Raw genomic sequence first — 23,530 nt, forward strand, 5'->3', positions numbered from 1 at the left:
CCTTGTAGATGGCGAACAGGCTTTGGGGAGTCAGGAGGTGAGTTACTCATTGAAGGGCTCCTAACTTCTGGCCTGCACTTATATGTGGTGAGTCCAGTAGATTTTCTGGTCAATGGTAATCTCCAGGATGTTGGTAGTGGGGGATTTAGTGATGGTTACAGTACTGGATATCTAGGGGTTGTGGTTAGATTGTCTCTTATTGGAGATAGTAATTGGCATTTATACAGCATGAATGTTACTTGTCACTTGTCAGCCCAAGTCTGGGTATTGTCTAAATGTTGCTACATTTGGACACAGACTGCTTCAGATAGTTAGGCCTAGGACACTTCCCTGAGGAACTCCTGCAGAGATGTCCTGGTGCTGGGTTGACTGACCCCTGACAATTACAACCATCTTCCTATGTGCCAGTTGTGACACCAGTCACTGGAGAGTTTGCCCCCGATACCCATTTACTCCAGTTTTGCTGGGGCTCCTTGATGTCCCACTCGGTCAAATATGGTCTTGATGTCAAGGGCTGTCCCTCTCCCCTCCCCTCCCCTCTGGAATTCAGCTCTTTTGTCCATGTTTGAACCAAGGCTGTGATGATGTCAGGAGCTGAGTGGCCCTGGTAGAAACCAAACGGGGCATCACTGAGCAGGTGGTGCTTGACAGCACTGTTGGTGACCCCTTCCATCACTTTACTGATGATCGAGAGTTGACCGATCGGGTGGTAATTGGCTGGTTTGGATTTGGCCTGCATTTGTGTATGGGACATACCTTGGCAATTTCCCACATTGTCGGGTAGATGCCAGTGTTGTAACTGGAAGAGTTTGGCAAGGGGAGCGATGAGTTCTGGAACACAGGTCTTCAGTACTATTGCTGAGACGTTATCAGGGCCTGTTGCCTTTGCAGTATCCTGTACCTCCAGCTGTTCCTTGATGTCACATGGAGTGAATCGAATTGGCTGGAAACTGGTATCTGTGATGCTGGGGATCACTGGATCATCCACTCAGCACTTTTGGCTGAAGATTGCTATGAAAGCTTCAGCCTTATCTTTTGCCCTGATGTGCTGGGCTCATCCATGACTGAGGATGGGGATATTTATGGATCCACCTCCTCCGGTGAGTTGTTTAATTGTTCACTACCATTTGCGACTAAATGTGGCAGGACTGTAGAGCTTAGATCTGATCCATTGGCTCTGGAATCACTTAGCTCTGTCTATCACTTGCTGTTTATCCTGTTTGGTACACAAGTAGCCCTGATTGGTGGCTTCACCATGTTGATGCCTCATCTTCAGGTATACCTGGTGCTGCTCCTGGCATGTCCTCCTGCACTCTCCATTGAACCAGGGTTGATCCCCTGGCTCGATGGTAATGGGTGAGTGGGGGATATGCTGGGCCGTGAGGTTACAGATTGTGCTGGAGTACAGTTCTGCTGCTGTTGATGGCCCACAGCACGTCATGGATGACCCCCCCAGCCTTGAATTGCTGGATCTGTTCAAAATCTGTACTGTTTAGCACAGTGATAGTGCCACAGAACACAATGGAGGGTATTCTCAATGTGAAGACCTCAAGGACTGTGCGGTGGTCACTCTCACCGATACTGTCATGGACAGATGTATCTGCAGCTGGCAGATTGCTAAGGATGAGGTCAAGTACGTTTCTCCCTCTTGTTGGTTCCCTCATCACCTGCTGCAGACACAGTCTTGCAGTTATGCCCTTTAGGATCTGACTAGCTTTATCTGTAGTATTGCTGCCAAGCCACTCTTGTTGGGGGGGCATTGAAATCCTCCACCCACAGTACATTTTGTGCTCTTCCCATCCTCAGTGCATCCTGCACATGCTGTTCAACATGGAGGAGTACTGACCCACCATCTGAGGGAGGACAGTACGTGACAATCAGCAGGAGGTTTCCTTGCCCATGTTTAACCCAAAGCCATGAGACATCATGGGGTCAGGAGTCAATGTTGGGGACTCCCAGGGCATCTCCCTCACTACAGTATCCTATTGTGCCTCCACCTCTGCCGGTGGGACAGGACATATTCAGGGATGGTGATGGCAGTGTCTGGGACACTGTCTGTCAGGTATGATCCTGTGAGTATCACTATGTCAGGCTATTTCTTGACTAGTCTGTGAGACAGTTCTCCCAGCATTGGCACCAGCCCCAGATATTAGTGTGGAGGACTTTACAGGGTGGACAGGGCTGTTTCTGATATTGTTTAGGTGCCTCAGTCAAGGCCAGACAGTTCATCTTGTTTCATTTCTTGTTGCAATCAATACAACTGAATATCTTCTAACACCATTTCAGAGGGCAGTTGAGAGTGAATCACCGTGCTGTGGGTCTGGACTCACGTAGGCCAGACTTGATTTGGTTTGATTTAATGTTGTCACAAGTTCTGTGAAAAGTTTTATTTTACATACAGCACAGACAGATCACAGCAAACAAGGATCATAGGGTGCTCAGAGCAGGATACACGGGGTTACATTAGACAGGAGGTGCGCAAAGCAAGAACATTATTGAAATTAGAGAGTCCATTCATCAGCCTAATAACAGCAGGGAAGAAGCTGTTCCTCAACCTGTTGCCCAAGCTTCTGCCTGATGGAAGAGGTTGGAAGAGAGTATTACTGGGGTGGGAGGGGTCCATGATAATGTTGGCAGTCTTTCCATTACAGTGAGAAGTGTAGATGGAGTCCATGGATCGGAGGTTGGCTTTGAACACAACTTTCTGTAGTTTCTTACAGTCATGGGCAGAGCAGTTGCTGCATCGAGCCGTGGTGCACCCAGACAGTATGCTTTCTGTGATACATCAGTAAAATTTGGTGAGGGTCTGTGTGGACATGCTGAATTTCCTTAGCCTCCTGAGGAAGAAGAGACATTGTTGTGTCTCCTTCAATGTTGCATCTATGTGGGGGGACCAGGACAGATTGTTAGTTATGTTTGCTCCTAGGAAGGCGATGCTCTTGAATCTCTCCAACTCCTTGCATTGATGTAGATCGGGGTGTGTCCTCTTCCTTTTTTCCTGAGATCTTTTGTCTTGCTGATATTGAGAGAGAGATTGTTATCATTGCACTACGACACTAAGCGCCCTGTTTCCTTCCTCTATTCTGACTCATCAATTGTTGTATATCCGGTGGTGTCATCAGCAAACTTATAGATGGTATTCGTATAGAATTTGAAACACAGTCGTGGGTGTACAGGGGGTACAGTAAGGGGCTGAGTACATATCCTTGTGGGCCTCCAGTGTTGAGGATTATCGTGGAGGTTAAAAATCACACAACACCAGGTAATGGTCCAACAGGTTTATTTGGAAGCACTTGCTTTCGGAGTGCTGCTCCTTCATCAGGTGGTTGTGGAGTATAATATTGTAGGACACAGAATTTAAATTAAACCACCCGATGAAGGAGCAGCGCTCCAAAAGCTAGTGCTTCCAAATAAACCTGTTGGACTATAACCTGGTGTTGTGCGATTTTTAACTTTGTCCACTCCAGTCCAACACCAGCATCTCCAAATCATGACTATTGTGGAGAAGGTGCTATTGTCTATCTTCTCAGATTGCGGTCTGTGGGTCAGGAAGCTGAGGAAACAGTTGCAGAGGGTGGAGTTTTGAGATCAGTCTGGAAGGGACTATGGCGTTGAAGGCGGAGCTGTAGTCGATGAGCAGGAGTCTGGCACAGGTGTCTTGTCATCTAGATGTTCCAGGGATGAGGGTATAGTTGGGGAAATGGTTTCTGCTGTGGAACTGTTGTCAGTAGGTAAATTGCAGGGAATTGAGGCAGGATGGGAGGCTAGAGGGGGCAGTGGTTACATTGTCTCTTATTGGTGAAGGTCATTGCCTAGAATTTGTGTGGCGTGGATGTTACTTGCCACTTGTCAGCCCAAGCCTGGATATTGTTGAGCACGGACTGCTTCAGTATCTGAGAGTCGTGAATGGTGCTGAACTTTGTTAATCATCAGCAAACATCCCCACTTCTGACCCTACGATGGAGGGAAGGATATCTTTGAAGCTGCTGAAGGTGGTTGGGCCTAGGACACTACCTTGAGAAATTCCTGCAACGATGTCTTGGAGCTGAGGTGACTGACCTCCAACAACCACAATCATCTTCCTATGTCCCAGGTATGACTCCTACCAGCAGGGAGTTTGCTCTTGATACCCATTAATTCCAGTTTTGTTTGGGTTCCTTGATACCACACTCGGTCGAATGCTGCCTTGATGTCAAGGGCTGTCCCTCTCCCCTCCCCTCTGGAATTCCGCTCTTTTGTCCGTGTTTGAACCAAGGCTATAATGAGGTCAGGAGCTGCGTGGCCCTGGTAGAACCCAAACTGGGTGTCACTGAGCAGGTTATTGCTGTGCAGGTACTGCTTGATAGCATGATTGATGACACTGCCCATCACTTTACTGATGATCAAGTAGACTGATGGAGGTGTAATTGGATGGGTTGGATTTGTCCTGCTTTTTGTGTACAGGACATACCTGGGCAATTTTCCACATTGGCGGGTAGACGCCAGTGTTGTAACTGTACTGGAAGAGCTTGGCTCAGACAGCAGCACATTCTGGAGCACAAGTCTTGAGTATTATTGGTGGAATGTTGTCAGGACCTGTAGCCTTTGCAATTTCCAGTGTCGCCAACCATTTCTTGATATCATGTGGACTGAATCGTATTGGCTGGAGACTGGTATCTGTGATGCTGGGGAAAGTGAGGTCTGCAGATGCTGGAGTATCAGAGCTGAAAATGTGTTGCTGGAAAAGCTCAGCAGGTCAGGCAGCATCCAAGGAACAGGAGATTCGACGTTTCAGGCATAAGCCCTTCTTCAGGAATCAGGACCATTGGAGGAGACCGAGATGGATTATCCACTCAGCATTTCTGACTGAAGATTGCTGTGAAAGCTTCAGCCTTATCTATTGCACTGATGTGCTGGGCTCTTCCATCATTGAGGAATCAGGAAGGCTAATGGAATAAAAAAATGAAAGAATTGTGGATACTGTTAATCAGAAACAAAAACATAAGTCGCTGGAAAAGTTCAGCACCTGTGAAGAGAAATCAATCTTAAGGTCCAGTGACCCTCCTCAGTTCTGAGTTAGTCTTACTGCAAAGTTGGCCCTTACTTCAAGCCGGTTAGTGCATACAGGTAAGCAACTCTTACTGCAACTATATAAGGAGCTGGTGAGATCAAATCTGGTCTATTTTGAGCAGTTTTGATCCCTTATTTAAGGAAAGATATCATTCTATTGGAATCAGCTCAGGATGATCCCCGGTATGGAGGAATTGTTTAATGAACAAAGACTAAACAGGTTGGTCCTCACTGGAGTTTAGAAGAACAAGAGTTCTCATTGAAACATGTCGGATCACTAAAGGGCTTAACATGGTAAATGCTGAGAGGGATGTGCCCCTTCATGGGAGAGTCCAGGACCGGAGGGCACAGTCTCGGAATAAAGGGGTGCCAATTTGAAGATGAGGAGAATTCCTTCTCTTAAGAGGGTCGAGTGTCTTTGGAACTCCTTGCCACGGTGAGTTCTGGGGACAGAGTCCTAGCGTATATTTAAACAGCATGGTGGCTTAGTGGTTAGCACTGCTGCCTTACAGTGCCAGGGACCTGGGTTTGATTCCAGCCACGGGTAACTGTCTGTGTGGAGTTTGCACATTGTTCCTGTGACTATGTCGGTTTCCTCTCACAGTCCAAATATGTGCAGGTTAGGTGAATTAGCCATGCTAAATTGCCCATAGTGTTAGATGCATTAGTCAGAGGGCAATGAGACTGGGTGGGTTACTCTGCGGAGGGTTGGTGTAGACTGGTTGGGCTAAAAGGCCTGTTTCCACACTGTAGGGAATCTAATCTTAAACTAGAGATAGAAAGATTCTCGATCAGTTGGAGAATCAGGGGTTATGGAGCAAGGGCAGGAAAATGGCCATGAGGAATGTTGGATCAGCCATGCTCCCACTGAAAGGCAGAGCAGGCTCAGGGTTGAATGGCCTACTCTTGGTTACTGTTTCATATAGTCTTGAGATATGAGGTGAACATACCTTTAAAACAGTCTACCTTAAAATGCTGCCAATCACTATCTATGATGCTGTACAGAGCACGCAACAGCAGTCATTGAAGTCAGATACGTATACACTGTTCTCCCATTTGACTTTGCATGCAGGCAGAGTTATTTTCCAAGAAAGAACCGACATTTTCATATCACCAATCCTGGTCATATAATCAATACGTTTACATCGAATAAAGGAATACGACAGTCTTCACAAACCACTTTAAACAACAAATGCTGGAGATCACAGCGGGTCAGTCAGCATCCATGGAGAGAGGGCAAGCTAACATTTCAACTCTAGATGACTCTTCATCAAAGTTGAGTGGCAGCATTTATACAATAGCGGAGATTGGTGGGGGCGGGGGGTGAAGGTGCTGGGGGAGATGAACCATTGCAGTCTTGATGAGCAAAGTATACCCAGTGCTTTTAGGGAGTTCTTGCCTTGGTTTGTATGGTCAGGAAGACAAGAGTAGGTGAAAAGCTTCAACAGAACATTCTAAAAGTCACAGCAAATTTAGTTTTAGGCACATTGGCAGGATTCAGCTGTGTTTCTGAATCCCGCTACTAAGTACTTTTTTTGTTTAAGACTTAGCACTAGAATGAGACCTACAAAAAAGTTCTTCTTTGCCATATGATAATATCACATGATATGTGACCCTCTAACATTGAGGGTGAAAATGCTGACATATGGAAGTCTGCTGTGGGAAGTGTGATGCTTTCAACCATTAAAAATGGGAGTAAATGTCAGACAAATCCTTTAGCAAACTGCTCTCAGACACCCTCTTGTGGCTGATATCAAGACAAAGTACCTACAAACAGGAATAGGAATATGCTTAACTAAATAACAGAAGGGCTCTGCTCCAGACTTTGTTCTATACAAATTTTATAAGGCAAGGAAACAAGTTAAGGTCGTCTGCACATTTTCAACAGCGTGCATGCCTGACCGAGTGCTAGTCTTTCTTGACTGTGAGCTCTGAATAGTTATAGTTTCTAGCTTCCTTCCCGTATTTAAGCATGTATGCCAGCTGGCGTATGAGTGCAGCTCTTAAGGGAGTGCAGCATTGTCAGAAGTGCTGTCTTTGACATGAGATGTTACACCAAGACTCTGAATGCTGTTTAGATGATCTCACATTCCGATTATAAAAAACAAAACTTGTTTGAGGCCTGATAAACATTACTTTTTTATTCAATACCAGCACTCTATATAACAATATAATTGCACATCAAGTAGTAATGCATTCACGGTGAATATGAAGTATTATACAGCAAGTCCTAGGAGCACCATTTCCATGTGCACATCAGATCGACACAATTATATGGGTGCCAACCAATGAATAAACTATTAATTTGTATTGCTGCAGTGCTTGATGTTCTCCTCACACTGCTTCTACATATAGCTGCTGATCACGATGGGGTAAGAAAGAGTCTATGTTTGATTATTCCTCCCTCTCATTGGTTTCCACCACAAGTCACAGCAGGGAGTTGCAGGGGCCAGGGTTGAGCAGAGTAATTCCAGTACAGTCCCTTACTAATGCTCTAGCTAAAACCATCTCCTAAAACCCCTCAAACAAAATTGCATTATTTAAGTGTGAAAAATCCAGTTTGCTGCCAAGAAGTTTGGGTTCAGTTCACTCTGCAAGCTCATCAGCGGATCATGAAAAGATGATATTTTTGCCAAATGCCTCCTGTGGGGAGCTAGAAAATGTTGACACATCATGAGATGCTTAGCCCTGTCTTCACAGGATTTGCTGATTTGGCTGTGTAAAAGTCTGAATGTTGGTTTTAACTTACAGGAGTCATGGCTGTAATAGCTTTGACAAGGATCCAAGACACAGAGCCCTGCGCCATTAAAAACAACAGTAATTTAAGTTCCAAGGAGCATGCCTTAAGACACTACTGTGCTTGACATTCAAGTTTCACAAGTAGACAGATGTAGTTGTTACAAAGGGGATGGGTGGGAAGGGATGTGAGAGTGGGAAATGGGAAGAGGACCACCCAAGATAGGATTTCAGAGTTTTTATATTTGTATCAAGTTTTGCATTCATGGTGAAGTTTTATTTTTGATGAGTGTCTTTCCAAACTGAATTTAAATGTGAAAAAAAATGAAGTCAGAGTCAGGAATTGGGACTATTTGACAGAGCAAATACAGTCTTAGCAGGCAAAGTTGGCTCATTCTGTAATATTCTATGATTGGGATTCTTTCTGCCAGGAGCTCTTCAACCTCCAAGCCAAGTGATTAATCTTCTTCAACATGGATAACCTCCATTTTTCACCACAGTGTTGTTATCAAAAGCTAACAAGGGAACTTCATATTCAGGACTGCCTATTTTTATGGGAGGGATGTCTCCATTTCACATAACAAAAAGAAATTAACATCCTTTGTGGGACCTTCTATCCAAAGTTTATGTTTTATTTACTTGTGGGATGAGAATTGTTGGCTGGGAGTCCCTAATTGCCCTTCAGAAGGTGGGATAGAGTTGCCTTTTTGAAGTATTGCAATCCGTGAGATGCAGGTGGGCCCAAAATAACCTCAGGGAGGGAATTCCATGATTACTGACTCAATGACACTGGTATATTTTCAAGTCAGAATAGTGAGTGGATTGGAAGGGGGAGCTTGAAGGTGGTAGTATTCCCATCTATTAGCTGCCCTTGTTATTGAGCCATACAGGACAGAAACAGACCCACCAGTTCAACCAGTCCATGCCGACTATAATCTCAAACTAAACTAGTCCTGCCTGCCTATGCTCGGCCCATATCTCTCCAAACATTTCTTATTCGTGTACTTACCTCAATGTCTTTTAAACATTGTACCCGCACCCATCACTTCCTCTAGAAGTTCAAACCACACAAAAACTGTGTGTAAAAGAAATTGCCCCTCATATCTTTTTGAGATCTTTCTCTTCTCATCTTAAAAATATGCCCCCGGTATCAAAACCTTTTCTGGATGGAAGTGGTCATGGGTTTAGAAGGTGCTGTCTTAGGATCTCTGGTGAACTTCTGCAGTGTATCTTATAGATAGTACACAGTGCTGCTGCTGAGTATTAGTGGTAGAAACATAGAAAATATTTATACCATTTGAGCTCTTGAGCCTGTTTCACCATTCAACATGTTCATGGCTGATCATCAAAGTAATAACCTAATTCTGCTGTTTCCCCTGTATTCATTTAGCCACTAGAGCCATCTATCTCCTTGAAAACATATTTTGGCCTCAACCTCTCATTGTGGTAGTGACGTCCAAAGGCTCACCACTCTAAGCAAGAAAGCTTCTCATTTCAGTCTGAAAAGATTTACCTCCATTCTCAAACTATGACCCCTAATCCTGGACTCTTCCACCACTGGGAACACACTTACTGCATCTAACCGGTCTCGTCCTGTTAGAATTTCAGACGTTTGTCTGAAATTGTTCTAATTGTTCTAATCACTAGAGAATATAATTCTAACTGATTCAACCTCTTTTCATGTCATTCCTGCCACTCCAGGAATCAATCTGGTAAATGTTTGCTGTACTCTCTTTATAGTAAGAGCATCCTTTCTCAGATGAGACCAAAACTGCACAGAATACTCTGGGTGTGGCTTTATCAATGCCTTGTATAATGGTTACAGAATTCCTACAGTGTGGAAACAGACCACTTGGCCCAACAAGTCCATACAATCCCTCCGAAGAGTAACCCACCCAGACCCATTTCCCTCTGACTAATGCAACCGACACGAAGGTGAATTGGTCATACCAAATTGCCAGACCTGCACATCTTTTGGACTGTGGGAGGACACCCATGTAGACACAGGGAGAATGTGCAAACTTCACAGCCGGTTGTTGGAATGGAGGCTGGAATCAAACCCGGATCCCTGGTGCCATGAGGCACCAGCACTAACCACCAAGGCACCTTGCTGCCAGAAAGACTGTTTAATCTTTTCACTGACATCTTTTCACAGGACAACTTTTACTAACAGTATCTGCGCAGGCTTCACATTCATCTTCAATGGATTTTTTGTTTTATTCATTCTGTGGATAAAGAAGTTGCTAGCTTGGCCAGCATTTGTTATTTGTCCCTAATTGCCCAGAGGGCAGTTCAGAGTCACCCAAATTGCTGTGGGTCTGGAGTCACAATCGCTACAAGGCATCCTTGTTCCTGTACTCAAGTCCCCTTGCTTTAAAGGCTGTCATACAGTTTGCCTTCTTTACTGCTTGCTGCATCTGCACACTTACTTTCAGTAGCTGGTGTACAGGGACATCAAGATTTTGTTGAGCACTTCTTTGTCTCAATTTGCAGGTCATTCAAATAATATTTATCTATCCTTCCTATTTTTGCTACCAAAGTGGGTAACCTCCTCTTTCTCCACATTATGCTGCATCTCCCATGCATCTGTCCACTAACTCAGCCTGCACTAAATCACACTGCAAAATTTGTGCATCCTCCTCACAGCTCACCCTTCCACCCAGCTTTATGTTATCTGCCAAATTCCTGAAACTAACCAAGCCTGGGTTCATTCACAGCTGGTTTAACTCCTACTTTGGGAGCAACTACTAAATTTTGTTCCTTTTCATCTCTTTTCCCTTTGTAATTTTCTTTTTTTAAAAACCTCTCAGCTGAACAGCTCATTTTAACATGCAAAAATAGAAGAAAAACTACTAGAAATCTCAGCAAGTCAGGCAACATCTTGAGAGGTCTGAATCTTACTTTTTTTTGGGTTTAAAGTGTAAACCACATCAGGTCTGATGGTGATTCTCACAAGAGCTTGTTACCAAACTCACTGCAGCTCTAATTCCTGATGAAGGGCTTTTGCCCGAAACATCAATTTGCCTGCTCCTCGGATGCTGCCTGACCTGCTGTGCTTTTCCAACACACTAATCTATTTCTGTCCTGATGGCAAAAGTCACCAGATTTCTGTCCCAACTTGTCAGGTACCATCATCTTTGAATGATTGGGGCCTGCTGAGCCTTGATAAGCTCAAGTTTGTGCCTGCTCAGAATAGCAAGACAGGACAGTCATAACGTGAACCTGGCATCTGTGGCTGAGGGGGGCATGACTGCTGTATGCATCTAGATAAGCTCTGAATGAGCAGTGACAGTTGAAGACCTGAGAGCTGCAGCCCAGTCCAGGCCATGAGGGGTGTGTGCATTCCGGAGTGCAAAATGCTCATGATGCAGCATTACAATGAGTTGCCAATGTAGTCCAAGGTGCAACACTGAAATGCAGAAGTGACTTGTTAAGTGGATCAGAGGGGTTCCAGTGCTAGCATGTGTCAATACCGTTGTCCATGGATGTGGGCAGATCTTGGTCAGTGCCCATGAAGCAAACCTGAGCTGATGGTATGTTACGTCCAGGTCTTTTAGACTAAGCGGCAAGTTGAATCAGTCAAGAACCCATTCTGACTTCTGTGTCAAGATTTCCCAGTCTAGTTTGTATGACATATATAAACATAAGCTGTGACAAGTTAGACTGTCAAAACGACATCTCACAAGCAACAATGAGCATCAATTGGGACCTTGCCACTGCCAATGTCACACCACTTGTAAAAAGCATACAAGATATGGTTAGATGATCCTGATATCAAGTGGGTCTCACTGAACATCCTCTCTGATTATGCCACCATCTTGCCATAGCTCACTTTGGTCAAATCCTCACAGGATTCCATCTAATGCTTCAAGTCAACATGACCTTTGTTCAGAACTAAAGAGAAACAGAATTACAATAAAATGTAATGTTCAAATCATTGGAAGTGGTTGGGAAGAGACAAGGCAGGAAAAGTAAAATGGAAGGCATGTGATCATGCAGATGGAGAGAGAAATTAAAGATTTTACAGCACAAAAAACCAGAGTGTAATAATGGATGCAAGAAAGAAACAGAATTTGTCATTTTGAGGTGTGGATGGCTAGATTGGCCTCCTAAATGCAACACTAAAGAAAGAATTGAGACCAATTAACCAGGAAATCAAAACATATAGAACAAAATGGAGACAGAGGATATGATCTAAAATTTGCCATGTAAAACAGCTTAGCAGTACAAACCACAGATGTCTTGATAATTTGCAAGGCACAGCACTAGAGACAACTGATTTGGTGATTGACTTCAGTCGAATATCTTTTTCCCAGTGAGATCGAAGGAAGCAAATAATTTTATTTTGAGCGGGGTGAGGAGGGGTATGGGAGTTTGTCAGGTGTGTGCCATTTGACATTGCCAGAGAGGAGAAGCAATAGATTGCCAATCTTCTTGCTCCTTGCAGAAGGCCACACGGTGACTGTGGAATGATGTGCAACACAAGCTGATCTGATGGATTTCTTCTCAAATTGAAGCTCCACACACAGTCCCTGGCCTTCTGTATTACAGAAAGGAACATGGAGGTACAAAAGCTTTACAACAATGCTACCAAAACGGATTCATTCTAATCTGGAAATATTGAAGAGGTTGGGCTAGTTTACTTCTCTCAGAAAGACATGATCCAATTAAGGTCTTTAAAATAACTAAATGGGGTTTGATAAAGCAGGCATAAACAAGGTGCTTCCATATGTGGGAGAGAAGAAAACCAGGTGTCATAAACAAAAGTTATTAAAAACCTAACTAGGGAATTTTGAAAAAATCTTAGAGAACATGAACTCCCTACCTTGTGGCAAATGATATGGATGCATTTAAGGGCAAGCTAATAAGTACTTGAGAAACTGAAGAAAAAGAAAGTAATGCTGAGGTTAGAGGAACAGGGATGAGTGAGAGGAGGCATATGTGGAACTTGAGTAATGGCATTGACCAATTGGATCATCTTTTGTAAATTTCGTCAAGTAATCTACCAGTAACCGAGTAAAATAAGTTTCACTCCTCTGCTCTTTAACTGTCAGGTTTCTCTGCTCACAGATGATAGTGTTATTGAAAACACAAAAAAACTTTTGATACATACACTGAAATCACCAGGCTTCAAAATAATGAACAACCAGACCATACTTTATTGTAGATATTCAGCTACAATTACAAAAAGAAACTATTAAAAGGTAAAATTGTGATCCATAAGGTGCAGAATGCAAATCTCTGCAGCGAGTTTACAGTATGAATGAGATATATTCCATGTCCCTTAAAGACTGCTGCAGCATATGATGATGCACTTAATTTAGTTTCAATACATTTCGTATCCACTCCCATTCTGCTACAGGTGCTTTAAAATCACACTATTTACAGTACAGCAAACGCCTGCAAATACTCAAACGCCTCGCAAACACGCATTCTTTCTCTTCTTCCTTTAATAAATCACAGTTATCATTCTGCTACAAAATACCAACAAAACAATAAGTTTCTGCCACTGCTGCTGACCCGCTGATGCTATGAAGTTCGAGTGCATTAAAGTCATGTATTGTACAGTGAGTGAGGGACTGCAGGCACACAATAGATAGCAAGTTAATTATCTTTTACATAAAAAACCTTAGCAGTTATAACAGCAGCAAGGCCCAAACCGAAAATAAAAAAATCATTGTTTCTGTTAAGCATATTAGCATATACATTTCTCGTTTGAAATGAGGTAAAGCATGGTGCCAAGTGCAATGCTTAAATCGTGCTACATGTATACAACGGCGAAGGGGACAAAAAAAAACTGTTTTGTGCCTCGACAAAGACAAGGAGGAATTAAACTGCAGCATTGATTAGGACTTTAAAGTAAATGTAGATTGTTCAGTTACAATGAGAAAAAATGGTTTCACAATGAATGCACATGCCATAAATAACCTCACACTTCTGTGGATTTCAATAAAGTGTGATGCACTGTTAATACTGGAAATACTCCCAAACTTGTGGCACACTGTTTGACATAGCAGTTTTTGCCAAGTAAATTAAAAATAGATGTATACATAGATGAGTGCTCGCCTAGGTCTACGCCCACAGAATGAAAGATCTTTCTAACAAAATTAGGGTAATAACAGAGCATAAAAACAGATACAAATCCATCTTCTGTATCATGTTATGAATTAAAATGAGTTTATGCCAATCAGTAAGACAATACACATATGACAGAAGTATTAAAATCACTTACACATTTTTCAGCTTCTACTTTAAAAAGTACCCACTTATTAAAACTGCTAAGTGGACAGGATAAATGACTTTACCTTTTCAAATAAAGTGAAAGGAAAAGGGACAGAATGGGATGCAAAAAAAAAGGAACACCTCAACATACGTATTTCAAATTTCTATCTCCAACTCAAGAGACCAACAAAAAAAAATGGCTAGCTCTTGAAATCTGAAGCATATCATGGTGGTTGGGTGGTGACGACTGCAGATAACTTGAAAGAATTATTTAGAGTGTACTGGGATGAAATTCTCAAACAATTTTTTAAAAAAAGTAAATTAAAAGAGGTATTATAGTTACAGTGCAAAAACAATTATTTTTTAAACATTTCAAGCATAATAAAAACATAGCACCAAAATAAACGAGAAATCAAAAACGCATGCAATTAAGAACTGAGGTATTTAAAGGGAAGAACGCCTAACTGGTAACTACTGAAAATGTAACTACAATTTTGAGCCGAGCCAAGTAGGATGCATCCTTTTTTTAAAAGCTTGAACGCTGAAGACTGATTAAACATGATCGTCTTTTGTCACAGGATTTCATTTTTCTTGCTTGTGCCGCTTTTGAAGAGAAAAACAAATGAAACTAATGGAACATGAATGCGCTTCTTCACAAACACAGCTTTGGTGTAAAAGTCAACTGTTAGGTGCTATAGACAGATGTTGAGGATAGTCATATGCATGTGTTGTACTCATCTGTCTTTTTTTGTCTGCGTGCATTGTATATGCATGTACCATGTGTCTTGTATGCTGTATATATGCATGTATGTGTACATTAATCCCCACCCCCTTAGAAATGGAAAGGTGCTCATATTAATTAAAAAACCCTTTCAACGGTTCTTACAAAATTCTGCAGCATATATTTTGAATGATATGTCTAAAGTTGCTGTGTCATGAATGTGACAGTTTCTGTACTGCACCATCTACTTCACGTTGCTTGCGTTTGGAAGCACCGCACTCACATTGTCAGCACAATGCACACTTTCCCCAAAGACCACATAGTGTAAATTTAGCTGCTTCTTGCATCAAAGAAAATTTTCAACACCTTGACTCTAAGTATCTGGAACCATTTAATCTGTATTAAAATATATGTGCAGCTACCTCTAGCTCTGCAATAAGTTACACAGCCACAGCTCCAAAAGAGGTCAGTCAAGGGCTGTGGTTAATTATCATACAATATGTGTATTAAATGGGAATGTAAAATCAGCTATAGAAATGTATCAAAAGGTTTAGGAAAAAAACAAGTGGGGTTACGTTCAATTAAGGCAAAACCCTTTTGATTAAATGCAAGAGACTCAATATGTGGCATTATGTTGAACAAATGCTACTGAAAATGCCAGTCGCTTTAAGTGGAACCTGTTCCTATTTAAATTAAGTGCAAAACAAGGATTGGAAATGCCATCTCAAAATGTGAAAGGATGACAAGGAAACAGGACAATACTGGCACACTCACTCGCTCTCTCTTACCAGCTCATACACAACAGTTTTACACACTGTGGCTGGACTGGCACTAGTGCACAGGTCGAGAATTTCAAGATTAGTAAAAATGTGCAATCTAATAACTAATCACTTTCCAGCATAAGCTTCCTGGCTCACTAAACAACAAGCAAAAGCTTCTATTAATAAAAAAATTAAGTAAACATAGGGGGACCTGACAACTGTTAAATGGTTGCAAAATGAATATAAAGCACTCTTGTGATTAATCTAGCAAAAGGAGGAGGGGGGGGCAGGATTGTGTTCGCGCAAGAACTTACTATAAACTACGATTATTCCTAAATTATACTACTGTAGTACAAACACTTTACACCTTCATAGAATGACTCTTTTGACCCAGACTCGTGTGGTGTAACCTCAGGTGAGCTGATGAAGGGGCTGGGTTGGCCTGGAGGTTGGGAGAAAGGGTCTCAGCTATTCTGCAGTGGAGGCTGATTTGCCTTCAGGCTCCGGAGTGCTCTCCGGGCAGCTGCAGACTTGGCGATCCTGTAACTGCGGCCAACACCTTTGAACTTGCCTTTGCCAACCACCTCCACGGTGACACGGACTTTTCCGTCGTAAGTTCTTTCTGCAGGACTTCAAAAACAACAGAATTTACATTAAAAAAAAGTATCAATTACAGAATGGTTAAACATTCCTACTCTTCAAAACAAGTAAAACTGATTATTACAAGTTTTACAATCCTGCTTACTATCTGTCAAAAATCAATAACTATATAAATATGTACAAATATTGACAGATGGAATGAAGAAAGCATGCATTAAATTTGCCTTCAACATCTGTGGCTTGCCTCTTGATCAGAAAATTATAGGTTTGAAATTTAGCTCTCTCCTAACTTCAAGTTAAGCAGGTAAAGTTGATATAAATTCCTTCCAGGTGCACTGTCCTTAAAGATATTGCTATAACTTGTACTTTATACATTTCCAATAACACACACGTTCTAATTCAGCAGCTATCTGCTCAGCATGACTTATGGACAGAACAGAGGAGTTCCAGCAGACAAACTGCACTTCTTGCCCATACTGCTGACACAGATTTGGGAAATTATAAGCTCTTCATTACCACGAAGACTAAGTTGACTCCTGAACACTGTGGAGTTGACTGGGGGTGAAAGAAGAGAGAGAACTAAAGCTGGAAATTAATGCGAGCAGCAGTATGGTGAAATATTTTGCAGACAGTGATCATAACTCCATTAGATTGAAGATTGTTACAGAAAAGGAAAAGGATGAGCCTGAAATTAAAGTTCTCAACTGGGCGAAGGCTGATTTTAATAAGATTAGGTATAATTTGGCTAGAGTGGACTTGGAGTTGATACTTTTAAGTCTGTTTGTAAAAGAGCAGTGGAATTATGCAAGTAGGAAATGGAGTGTTCAAGGCCAACATGTACCAATAAAGGTAAAGGGTAGGACAAACAAATTCAGTAAACCCTGGATATCAAGGGATATGCAGAATTGGATAAAGAGAAAAAGGGAGGCTTATGGCAGATACCAAGGGCTCAAAATAGAACAAGTCCAAGGGAATACAGTTTATGCAAGGCAAAACGAAAAAGGGGACACGAAAGAATAATTGCAAGTAAAATGAAACTCCTAATTTATTTCACAAGTACGTGAAGAGTAAAAGGATAACTAGGAAAGTAGTACAGCCCACTAAGGACCACTGTGGTAACTTCTGAGGGAAGCAGAAAGATGTAGGTACAGATCCAAATGAATTCTGTGTGTTGATATTCACTAGTGAGAGGTTCATGTGGATACAGAAGTCAGGGAAAAGGACAGAGACATATTTTTAAAAATTTGCATAGACAGAGAGGAGGGTCTGAATGGTCCCTGTGCTCTTTTTCATGTGTTCAGTTAAGTCACCTAAACACCCTAATAAATTATGTGAAAGATCCCTCAGCAATTTAGAATACTTTGCACTGTTAAGTGTTTCTCCTTGCTCAAACTGGATGTTGATATTCTTGATAACTTAGAGTGGACTTATTGCAACAACACAAACATTGTATATTTAATTTCTTCTCTGGTCACAGAGTTTAACTATCTTTGAAAGAGCTAAAGTGAATCTCCAAGAAAAGAAAAAGGCACAGCATTCAAAACAGAAAACTGACGATCTGGGTGGAACACTACCCGGTCACATGAGATCTAGGTGAAACACTGCCCGATCCCCTCTTTCACACACTAGTGTACCTGCTAAATATTTTGAGCCACTTTTCTTGCCCATTTCTCAAGGATGTTTCGTCCACTCCTTACCTGAACTTGGCAGTCTCTGGCTCCATCTCCAACAACTCACGAACAGGGGAACGGGGTACATTTGCTGAAAATTTCTCTAAAATAGGAAACACGTTGAGGTATTAGCAACTTAGTCAAAGCAACAAGGGAAATGGTAAGGGGAGAACAATAAGGACGACTACCTATCAAGGGTCTCATCATGGGGTAATAGACTTGCCAAACTGTTTCCAAGGACATCCTGCTATCCATGTAGATGGCACCGGCAAGAGATTCAAAGATATCTCCCATGGCCTTTGGAACCTCAATATCTTCCTCCTTTTCTTCATCTTCTTCAGATCTTCTTAGCTTTTATAATAAATAAATTAGTGCATTAAACATTCAGAAAAACGCTGTTAAATCAGGGCATAGATCGGAAAAAGGAACAGCAAGAACAGGAGACATAGTAAGTGACCATTGATGAATTCTGAAATGGTTAGAATAGCAAAATTATACAGCCTAAGATTTTCATAAAACAAGAGTCACCAGACTTGAAATGCTGACTATCTTCTCCTGACAGATGCTGCCAGACCTGCTGAGTTTTGCCAGCAATTCCTGATCTGGAACCACATTGTCTTTCCTTCACTGCTCCTGGGTCAAAAACCTGCAACTTCTTCAGCACTATGGGTGTACCTATTCAACAGATTGCAGTAGTTTAAGATAGCATCTCACCATCACCTTCAAGAGTAATTAGGGATGGGCAATAAATACTGCTCTAGCCATTGGTGCCCACAGCCCATGAAAGAATAATTGTAAAAATGCCAATAAATAGGGTGTTACTGTGTGCAAATTAGCTGCTGAGTTTCCTAAATTACAAGAAATCACATTTTAAGTGCACTTTACTGGCTGCAACATGTTTTGAAATTCCAGTGGTCATGAAATGTACCATATATCTGAAAATGCTTAGACTTCCTCATAATTAGAAGGCATAAAGTCAATTACTCCAAGTTGCACGTATTCGCTATTCATCATAGAGTGCTCCCTTCAAATCGCTATAAGAGTCTACTCCAGGTCACATGAAGCGGAAAATGCCAAACATTTGTCTCAACCACAAACTGTTGTGACATGATGCTAGGTGCCTTACTATGCTCCAAAGTTTGAGAGAAGATTTGTAGCTAGAGTGCTCGTTGCTGTGGTTCTGTTCGCCGAGCTGGGAATTTGTGTTGCATCCATCTGCATAAACTCCAGTTAAGCTAAAACCTTGTTACCGAGTTTTGAGAAGATTTGTAGCCGAGGTTGAGGTTCTGGATGTAAGTTTGCTCGCTGAGCTGGAAGGTTCATTTCCAGACGTTTCGTCACCCTACTAGGTAACATCTTCAGTGGGTCTCTGGGCGAAGCACTGCTGATAATTCCTGCTTTCTATTTATATGTTTGGGCTGGTGATGTCATTTCCTGCTGTAATGTCAATTCATGTTCTTTTTCTCAGGGGGATGTAGATGGGGCCTAACTCGATGTATTTGTTAATGGAGTTCCAGTTGAAATGCCATGCTTTTAGGAATTCTTGTGCATGTCTGTTTGGCTTGTCCTTGGATGGATGTGTTGTCCCAGTCGAAGTGGTGTCCTTCCTTATCTGTATGTATGGGATGCGAGAGAGAGGGTCACGTCGTTTTGTGGCTAGTTTTCTTCCTGTTGTCCAATGTAGTGTTTGTTACAGTTCTTGCACAGTATTTTGTGAACGACATTAGTTTTGCTTGTTGTCTGTATAGGGTCTTTGAAGTTCATTAGCTGCTGTTTTAGTGTGTTTGAGAGTTTGTGGGCGACCAAGATACCAAGGGGTTTGAGTAGTCTGGCAGTCATTTCAGAGATGTCTTTTGATGTAGAAACCCTAGCCACTCTCCCCTACATCAAAGACATCTCGAAAATGACTACCAGAATACTCAGACCCCTTGGCATCATGGCAGCCCACAAAACCAATCAACACACTAAAACAGCAGCTAATAAATTTCAAAGACCCTGTACAGACAATGAGCAAAACTAATGTCATTTACAAAATACTGTGCAAGAACTGTAACAAACACTACATTGGACAAACAGGTAGAAAACTAGCCACCAGGATACATGAACACCAACTAGCCACAAAACAACATTACCTTCTCTCACTAGTAGTCTTACATACAGATAAGGAAGGACACCACTTCAATTGGGACAATATATCCATCCTAGGACAAGCCAAATAGAGACATGCACGAGAATTCCTAGAAGGATGGCATTCCAACCGGAACTCTATCGATAAACACATCGAGTTAGATCCCACCCACTACCTCCTGAGAAAAACGAACAGGAAATGACATGACAAACCCAAACACGTAAATAGAAAGCAGGAATTATCAGCAATCTTCACCCGGATGCCCACTGAAGACGTCTGGAAGTGAACCTTCCAGCTCAGCAAGTAAACCTACATGCTAAAATCTTGTTGCCCACATCTTATCCCACTTTGCCTTTATGCAATACAAACTGACCTACTTTGGAGTGTGGATGGCCAACATTTGAAGGCTACATCATTTTTATATATTTTTAAAGTTGCATTTGGGAAGAGGCTTGTTGGTATGCCTACAATTTATTGTCTATCCCTAATTGCCCTGAAGAAAGTAGAAATGAACCATATTCTCAATTTGTTGCTAGCTATCTGGTGCAACCAGACACAGTCTGAGACCTGCAGCAACTTTGTACAAATGAAATGCCTTACTAAGCCATTCAGAGGGCAGTCAGGAATGAAATAAATTGCTGTGGGTCTGTTGTCAACACACCAGGCCTGGTCAACTTGGCAGATTTCATCACCTGCAAGACATTAGTGAACCACATTACCAGATTGTCATTTAAAAAAAACAAACTCATGGTCATTAGAAATTAAGACTAGAACTTTATTCCAGATTTTATTAATTAAGTAAACTTGAATTCCCCTAACCACTGTGACAGGATGTGATCATGTCTGTTAATGGAGTCTGGATTTCTAGCAATCTACTGTCACTTTAAATTCCTTCCTGGTTTCACTCCAACATTTTCTTGCAATCTTTACTACCATGCCATAAGAGAAAAGAGCAGAATTAGACCATTTGGCCCATCCAGTCGGCTCTGCCATTTGACCATGGCTGATGTTTCTCAACTCCTTTCACCTGCCTTCTTCCTGTAACCCCTGATCCCTATACTAATCAAGAACCTATCATTGTTGTCAATACATTCAATGACTTGGCCTACACAGCCCCCTGCAGCAATGAGTTCTAAAGATTTACCACCCTTTGACGGAAGAAATTCCTCATCATCTCAATTCTCACATCTCATAGGGACTCTCAGGGCGCTGGGCCCTCAGATCCTAGTCTCTCCTACAAGTGGAAACATGTTCTCTACATTCACTCTATCCAGGCTTCTCAGTATTTTCTAAGTTTCAATCAGATTGCTCCTTACGCTCCTAAACTCTGAGTACAGACCCAGAGTCCTCAACCGCTCCTCATATGATAAGCCCTTCATCCCATATATCATTCTTGTGAACCTCTGGACTACTTACACCATTTGATCCTCTCACTTCGGTCTCTAGTGTGTAGTTGAATGAGAGGAGAAACAAGAGATAGACTTAAATTGCCCTCTCCACACCTCTACCCTTTTGTTTAACCCTCCTTTTAAGGTCTTTGTTAAATCTGGGGGCTACCCCAACTTCAACTGCATTTGCCTTTAAGTGCATGTTTCTTACTGTAATACTTCAATGAAGGATGCTGAGAAGTTTTCTTATAACAATGCAAACTGGAAAGCGAATATATTCTCTTGAGTAATGTGGATAATGCTGGGCAGTTAGTTATAAAGGCAAGACTTGAGAAGGCAGGACTTTTTTCATTGAAGTTGAGAAAGGATTAGATTAGATCGGATTACTTACTGTGAGGAAACAGGCCTTTCGGCCCAACAAGTCCACATCAACCCCCGAAGCGAAACCCACCCACACCCCTACATTTACCCTTTCACCTAACACTACGGGCAATTTAGCATGGCTAATTCACCCGACCCGCACATTTTTGGACTGTGGGAGGAAACCGGAGCACCCGGAGAAAACCCATGCAGACAAGGGAAGAACGTGCAAACTCCACACAGTCAGTCGCCTGAGGCGGGAATTGAACCCGGGTCTCTGGCGCTATAAGGACTTTAAACATTATGAAGATTATAAGCTAAATATTAAACTACTGATCAACAAGGCAGTATATGCATATGAATTTAATATGCAACTTCACAGAACCAATTAAAGGAGAGAAGAGATAAAATTAGATACTGAGAGATAAGAATGATTTGTGGCAGAGAATTGCCCAAAGTGGAAGTACATTCCGTAATGTATTAGAGTAGGGAATGAAATTGCTGGGAAAGCTCAGCAGGTCTGGCAGCATGTGTGGACAGACATCAGAGTTAACATTCCAGGTTGAGTGACCCTTCCTCAGAATTGGAATGAGGTGATTGCTCCAACGTGCAGTTCTGAGTATCCCTCAAACCAGACCCTCTTATGGGGTTGTAGCTCTCTTTAACAGGTTAGTGGAAGATCAAAATGCAGAGACTAACCTCAGAGTCCATTCCTTGCATCTCATTCTTTTCTAACTGGAACTGAACAAAGTCATCTATAACATGGAACAACTCAGGTGAGATGGCTTTGAAGTATTTGTGATAGTCATACTTCACAGCTAAAGAAGCAAAGATGGTGTTGTTCACAAGAGCAGAGCGCAGGTCAGTCAACACTCCAGGAGAATGCTGCCGGGGATCTTCGTAAAGGTGCTTGGTTATGAGGTAGTCCAAAATTGCATCTCCAAGGAATTCCAACCGCTGGTAACAATCTACAAAAAAAGTTTTAAAAAATTATTCTAAAATAGTCATTCATAAATTGTTTGGGAAAAGTCCATTGGATCTTGCTTGGATTTCTATTGTAGGAAAAGTTTCCTGCTACTTTTCTGATGTACAAAATTGGAACTAAAATGCCAATTTTAAAATTCACACACAATGACAGTTAAAATCTTAAGTGCTTCCTTCTTCACCCTCAATTAAAAAGTGGTTATTTGTCCAATAGGTTTTCTGCAGACACAAGTCAACAAATATTTCTCTGTAACGTCATTAATACATGGTGGGGTAATAAACTTTCAGTAACTTAGCAATGACTTTAGCCATGAGTCCAAATTCTCACTTCAACTATTCTCATACAACTGACCTTCTACAGTTTCAGAACTCACTTCCATGAATAAGACACCTGCCTGCTGATTTCAATTGTTGTTCTTGAGACATGGTCAGAAATTACATGACACCAGGTTGCTGGCAGGTGGGGCTAGATTGGGTTGGGATATCTGGTCAGCATGGATGGGTTGTTTGTTTCCGTGCTGACTCTATAATCCAACAAGTTTATTTGAAATTACAAGCTTTTGGAGTGTGGCCCCTTTGTCAGGTGAAGTGAGAAAGCAGCATACAGAATACATGAGCAGAGAAATCAAGGTCAGAAATCAAAAGAAATCATACAACTGGTGCGAATGGATTGTCGAATAATAAGTCTCTGCAGGTGACCAAGAGTGCTAGACAGTGAGAGTAAAGTGTCAACAGCTGAATAACAAGCTAACTGATGACCTTTAATCCAATTAAATGAGGCAGGGAGATAATTACAAAAAAGTAAAAAGTAAGGTGGTGCTGGAGACACACCCAAAGACTGGAATAACATGGAACAAAATCAGAAGCAGCTGGAAAAACCCAGAAGGTCCAGCAGCATCTGTGAAAAAAAA

At 41.9% G+C, this 23,530-nt stretch overlaps 1 protein-coding gene across 1 annotated transcript in view; it reads right to left on the reverse strand.

Annotated features, from left to right (window-relative positions):
- Positions 1 to 12,937: 12,937 nt before the first annotated feature.
- The window catches only part of dicer1 (dicer 1, ribonuclease type III), a 179,553-nt gene continuing 168,960 nt past the window's right edge, over positions 12,938 to 23,530 (reverse strand). Inside the window, exons 26-29 of the mRNA XM_060829478.1 lie at positions 22,335 to 22,603; positions 17,948 to 18,110; positions 17,787 to 17,862; positions 12,938 to 16,119 (exon numbers count right to left, since the gene is read on the reverse strand). Coding sequence (XP_060685461.1) covers positions 15,954 to 16,119; positions 17,787 to 17,862; positions 17,948 to 18,110; positions 22,335 to 22,603 — 674 coding nt within the window. The 3' untranslated portion in view covers positions 12,938 to 15,953. The remainder of the gene's footprint in view (positions 16,120 to 17,786; positions 17,863 to 17,947; positions 18,111 to 22,334; positions 22,604 to 23,530) is intronic.

The sequence above is a fragment of the Hemiscyllium ocellatum genome, chromosome 8 (assembly GCF_020745735.1).
Source record: "Hemiscyllium ocellatum isolate sHemOce1 chromosome 8, sHemOce1.pat.X.cur, whole genome shotgun sequence".
Classification (NCBI taxonomy): Eukaryota; Metazoa; Chordata; class Chondrichthyes; order Orectolobiformes; family Hemiscylliidae; genus Hemiscyllium; species Hemiscyllium ocellatum.